Genomic DNA, 5874 nt, shown 5'->3' on the forward strand with positions numbered 1-5874 from the left:
ATATATATGCAAAAATACAAAACATTAAGGGACACTTTGAAAACACAATGAACCTCAGATACGGAAAAGAAAGCATCCTGGAACTTAACAGCCTTTAATAGTTGGTTTATCAAAAAAAAAAAAAAAAAAAATTTACACACTTTAAAGACCTCTTAAGTTCTGGTGTCTAATTGCAGATCAAACAAATTTGAAAAATATTTCCAAGAACCTCAGAATTAGCTGATTTTTATTTATTTTTAATAATTACTTAATTTCCTACTGTCAACATTTTTCAAATTAGAGGCCCTTCAAAGTACACCTGGGTGGACTGAACTTTGGTCCTCAGCAGTTCTGAGCCTTACAAATCTCACCTTCTGGCTGTGATTCATTGTGTTAAACATTCTTGAAAAACTTTAGACTCAGATTTCAAGGTTCATATCACTATGTATCATAAATGAATGGTTAGAGTCATTTCACCCAATATGGGAGGATTTTAAAGGGAGAGAAGCTACAGTGGATGAACTTTGGGGTTGAGCCAAGGATCGGGATAAGATAAATAAAGCGTATATTGTGGCATGATGAAAGAATGAAAATATTTAGTTGGACAACAGTTCAGCCTGTATGTCTGTTAATATTGTGGTTAATGTTGAACTTTTTCAATCATTTTTTTTTAAATTATTAAGTAAATCTCACAGTACTGTAAACTGTATAGTAATGCCAGTATGTCCTCTATCCTCCATATACAACTCAGCTACCCATTATAACTCAGTCATGACACAGGTACAGTTTCATCACTTTATTAATGAGTTTAATTATTTATACCAACAAACAAAAACTGTCTCTCTCCCCCCATCCCTCTCTAATTATCATCATCATCTCCTTTATCCAACTGTTCTGTTCCCATCTAGTATATTCCACCCTTGGACAAGGGGTGGTTTAAAGAGCAGGGTCACAACAGAGTGTGACAGATCAGAACGGGGAAAAACAGATATTAAAACAGCACATATAGCCAGTTTTTCATTTTGGAAAAAATACAGGTAATAATGTCCACGGTCTGCCAGCACGCATACAAACACACATATATTCCCTGCTGCTGTGCTCGAGAAACTCACCATCTGTGAAGCATGCACAGCGTACTAACAGGCCAAGCCCGTTACAGTCACATGACGCACAGAGAAATGAAAAAACAGGTGAGTCAGACAAAGGAGATGATAAATGCCAATGGACAAATTAATTTCCCCCCTTTCCTCCAGACTCACACACACAGACACACACACGCATACAGTGACCCGTGCTCCCTCCCAACACCACGACCCCACAGATCCAGAGGCTTGTAACATTCCCTTCACATTGAAGTTTAATGGAAAACTGGAGTTCCACCTGTTGGCGAGCAAGTGCACCTGCATTCATACGAGACCACGGATTGGACAACGCGCTCCAACATCTGGATCCGAGTACAGTATCTTGGATGTGAAATTATTTTGCATGTGAAATTGCTAGACTAAAATGTGGAATAAAAAAAAAAAAAACGCAAACAAAACAAAACAAAAAAAGAATCCCTCAATTTTACCCACCCATCAAAAAAAACCAAAAACCCACAACACAATAAATAAAACAGTTATGACAACATTTATGGGGGAAAAGGGGCCGTTCTGAAGAGAGAAGTGGAGGGAGAGAGAATAAAAATGAAACGTTTTGTTCTGTTTTCCCCTCGTGAACCAGGGACTGAAATGAAATCGTATTTACAGACTGCGACTGAGGATAATCACCCGGACGCTGCTGCGCCGGTCTACTAGAGGAGAAAAAAAAAATTACAGGAACAACAATATAATAACAATAATAACAAAAAAAAAACAAAAACCCAAAATAAAATAAAAGGTACTTGATATTTACAAGTTTAGCAGTGGGCAGGGGAAAAAAAAAAAAAAAGAAGAAAAGGGGGAATCTGAAGCCAGAGGGATGAAGACTAGGAGGGATGGAAGGGGGGAGGCTCCAAAAGCTGTTGGATTTCAGGGGTTCGAGCATAATTTCTGGTCAGATTATTACTGATATTAGTGGAAGTAAAACAGCGTGGTCGACATGGGCTGAACATGCGTGTTGGAAGAGAGGAAACTGGCCACGCCCACAGAGGACTGCCAGCTGCGTGAATCATTCCCGACCATCACCGCATGGCGCGGAGAACATGATATGAGCTTTGCAGGCGGACTTGCTTTGGGAAGGGGCGAAGATGGTTTCAACACTCTGGCGACACACAAAATGAAATCACAGTCATCCTCCAGCACAAACAATAAGCGGCGCCAGTGATGGTGTGAGCGGCGAAAACAGCATTCTTCAACATAATCAGGCTGATACGAACAGCAACATCATTCAAAACACGGCGAGGCACCGAGGCTACTCTGAGATGTAGCCGGAGCCCCCCACCAACATTTGCTTCCCTCTACTCCCTTTTAGAGATGTGCAATACTCACTTGAGAATTAAATTGAAACTCTTGGTTTCCAGCTTAAATGACGACATGAGCTTATACAGAAAAAACTGAAGATGTGCGCTCTGCTCGCACAAAACTCCCTCTCGTTCACGTAAAAGGCAGTGCTGGAGCTAATACTCGAAAACAAACGGTGAACACGGGCTGGGGAGCTCTTCTCTGTAATAAAAATCTAAAACCACCTCTTATCTAAAATGACACGCACAATCTTGAGCCAACACTGTATTCGCTGGGAGATTTTTTTTTGTTTCAAATCATTCCTCTGGTGAATCTGTTCACCAGTGGCCTTTGTGAACTGACAACTTAAGTGGAAAGCGACAGACAGTCCACAGAGTTAGCTGTACAGTATAAGTGTGGCATTTTTGACCCCACAAAGGATGATTGTCTACCAGTCGGGCCTTATGCACTAACTAGCCAATCAGGATCCCAATCAATGGCACTGTGGCCACACATAAAATTCAAATAAAATGAACTAAAAAAGAAAAAAAAGGGATAAAAGCCAACTGTTGATTATATTACAGATAATCCACATAATATATACAAGCCCCCTCCTCATCTCCTAAACATCCTAAGAGGTCAGACAGCAGCCAACCTGGACTTGGGCCTGCATCCTATAAATAAGCCCAAGCACAACTACCTAAATGTCCTCAACCCACAGCTGCAGGCGCAGCATTTTATTGAAAATGGTTAAATATTCAGGGGAAATAGCAGTGCTGAGTTTTTACGTGGGTGTATCTAGTTTCTTTTCCTTGTATTTTAAGGGTTTGGAGCCAGGAGGAAGGTTGAGAGGGAGAGGAGCAGAGGAAAGTAAAAAGAACATGGGGAAGACAAAACAGAAAATATGACAGAGGGATGAATGCTCAGGTGCTGTTGTTGATGGAGCTAGGTGCTGAGCTGGGCTGGGCGGTACTGTCTGACACACTGCCCTCTGCAGGGGAAAAGAGGAAGCACAAGTTTTAACAATTACAGACACCAGTGCCTTTTTAAAACAAAAAATTTTTTTTAAAGCCCATTTAATAACGTACCGTGTGATGCAGGCGATGTCTGTGCACGAGCGTGAGGAGGAATGAGTGTGGAGTTCAACTGGGGCTGAATGGACAGCTCTGAGAGAACAGGGCAAAGAAAACATGATTAATGATACTGATACAATATAAATAACAGTTGATAATCTGTGCAAGAAACAGACTGCAGGAAAGAAGAAAAAAAAAAAAGGACATGCTGACCAACGGGACTGAAGTTGAATAGGGGCGGAAGTTCTCGCCCGCTGGGGAGGCGGGTGTTCGGCTGGCGCAGCTCATCGAAGAAGGCGTGCGCACATGCCTCCAGTGGCGACAGCCGGGTCACCGGCGTGTATTCCAGCAGTCGAGAGCAGAGAGCAATGGCCTCCGGTGGGGTACGAGGCTTAAACACCTGATAGGAGATAGAAAGAAAATGTATCGATGATCAATGCTAGCATGAATTTGGATTTAATTAAAATCAGTTTAGTGTGACGTTTTCTCTAAAGAGCAACAGTAACTGCATTCAGAGAGGTAAACCTCTCAACGTCAATATTGTCCAGTAATGGGAGCATACCTTTGTCCAAGGGTGTGCTTTGATCTGTGGGAACTTAAACTCTGTGTAGTTGGGGTTCATCTCCCGGATCTGCTCCCTTGTTGGCGTCCCCAAAACCTGCCAAACAGGAGTGAAATGTTAACATTTATTTGCATTACATTATATAAATGAGTCTGAATCTTGCAACTGTCTGATATGCACTACTTCAGAGATCACAGATGAAACACACTGCATTGGTATTAAGTTAAATGGCAGTCCAGCCTCTTTGCAGACAACCTTGAGATTCCTTTGCATTATATTGCCTCTTATTAATTATTGATGGATTGTTTTGCTTTCCTTTTAGGATGCTGCAAAGCTGTATTGAGATCATTTTTGGACTGGTTCTAGCCCTCAGGCTGTGTTTTGCCTATTTAATACCAGCTATCATCAAATATGAGTACACACCTAATGATTTTAAACATTACAATAAACCCATCTCAATATGTGTTGGGGCCTGTCCAACAGTGAGACGAGGGAGTCTAAGGGGACAACAGCAATATAATAATGGTATGAAAACACAAGAAGGGAAGGGAATTGTTTGCAAGTAAATTAATCCATTTGTCACATGCATAGTTATACAAGTATAACACACAGTGAAATGTAACCTGACACGCTCCTCGACTTGTGAAAAAAACAAAAAACAAAAAACAAAAAAAAAGGGGGGGGGGGGGCAAAGAGGTGGAGGAAGAAGAGGCGGTGGTATTGCCCAGCTGTACCACTGTTTACAGCACTCTTACTGTACCTTGATGATCTCTACTAGCTGGTCCACACCGCTGTCTCCGGGGAAGATGGGCTGACCCAGCAGCAGCTCGGCCAACACACAGCCGGCTGACCAGATGTCAATATTGGACGTGTAGTCGGTGGCACCAAATATGAGCTCTGGGGCACGATAGTACCGCGAGCAAATATAGGAAACATTCGGCTCCCCTCGAACTAGTTGCTTTGCACTGGAGGATTCAGAAAACAGACAGTTCAGGATGAGACTCGCAGTCGGTGTGAACCTTGGATTTGCCAGTGTGTTTGTTTTCACAGTAGCATGTAAGCGACCCAGACATAAAAAAGGCATGAGTGATCCACACAGGGAAAGCGGAGCCCGAGGAAGAGCGCTACACAAACAGACAGAAAACTAAATATCCACAATGAGACAGAAATGGTCACTACAATGCAAAAATGAAAAATGCAGACAGACAGATCTGCCCGCAGGCGGGAAATGTTACTGACCTGCCAAAATCACAGAGTTTGAGGATGGCCGATTCTGGGTCCACCAGGAGGTTCTGAGGCTTTATGTCTCTGTGACACACGCCCTGGGAATGGATATAGGCCAGGCTGCGGAACAGCTGGTACATGTACACCTGAGGAGGAGACAGAGACACGATGTCCAACAGTGTTTAACAACTCAGACAAAAATCAAACAAATCTCAAAAAAAGAGCAATTTAAGAACAAATGCCATTTATATCTCACTGGAGACGTCCTAGCTACGAGCCACCATCAGGATTCCTGCACCGTTTTCATTTTTCATGTTTTTTAAGACCACATGAAATGCAAGTCAATTTATTTTTAGGACAATATACAAGTTTGAAAGAAAAACAATACAGGCATGACTTAATAAATTAAATGAGATATGAACCGAATAAGTGGAAGAAAATCAATAGATGAATAAAAATTATCAATAAATAATTCATTGTTTTCAGTTTAACAAGTTGTTGCTGCAGGACTGACGACAAAAAAAGAAAAGAATTATTAGCTTCTCTCACAGTGAACTTACACTGCAATTCCATGTTTTATTATAGGCGTGTTATTTCATCCCACAAAGGAGAAAAC

General features: G+C 41.7%; 1 protein-coding gene across 1 annotated transcript in view; it reads right to left on the minus strand.

Moving 5' to 3' along the window:
* Nucleotides 1-760: 760 nt before the first annotated feature.
* Nucleotides 761-5874, minus strand: part of gsk3ab (glycogen synthase kinase 3 alpha b) — a 21483-nt gene continuing 16369 nt past the window's right edge. The window contains exons 5-10 of the mRNA XM_005731829.1: nt 5274-5404; nt 4795-4999; nt 4035-4130; nt 3686-3872; nt 3488-3565; nt 761-3390 (exon numbers count right to left, since the gene is read on the minus strand). Of these exons, the coding sequence (XP_005731886.1) occupies nt 3323-3390; nt 3488-3565; nt 3686-3872; nt 4035-4130; nt 4795-4999; nt 5274-5404 (765 nt within the window). The 3' untranslated portion in view covers nt 761-3322. The remainder of the gene's footprint in view (nt 3391-3487; nt 3566-3685; nt 3873-4034; nt 4131-4794; nt 5000-5273; nt 5405-5874) is intronic.

The sequence above is a fragment of the Pundamilia nyererei genome, unplaced genomic scaffold, assembly GCF_000239375.1.
Source record: "Pundamilia nyererei isolate P.nyererei 1_Seehausen unplaced genomic scaffold, PunNye1.0 scaffold00045, whole genome shotgun sequence".
In the NCBI taxonomy this organism is placed as follows: Eukaryota; Metazoa; Chordata; class Actinopteri; order Cichliformes; family Cichlidae; genus Pundamilia; species Pundamilia nyererei.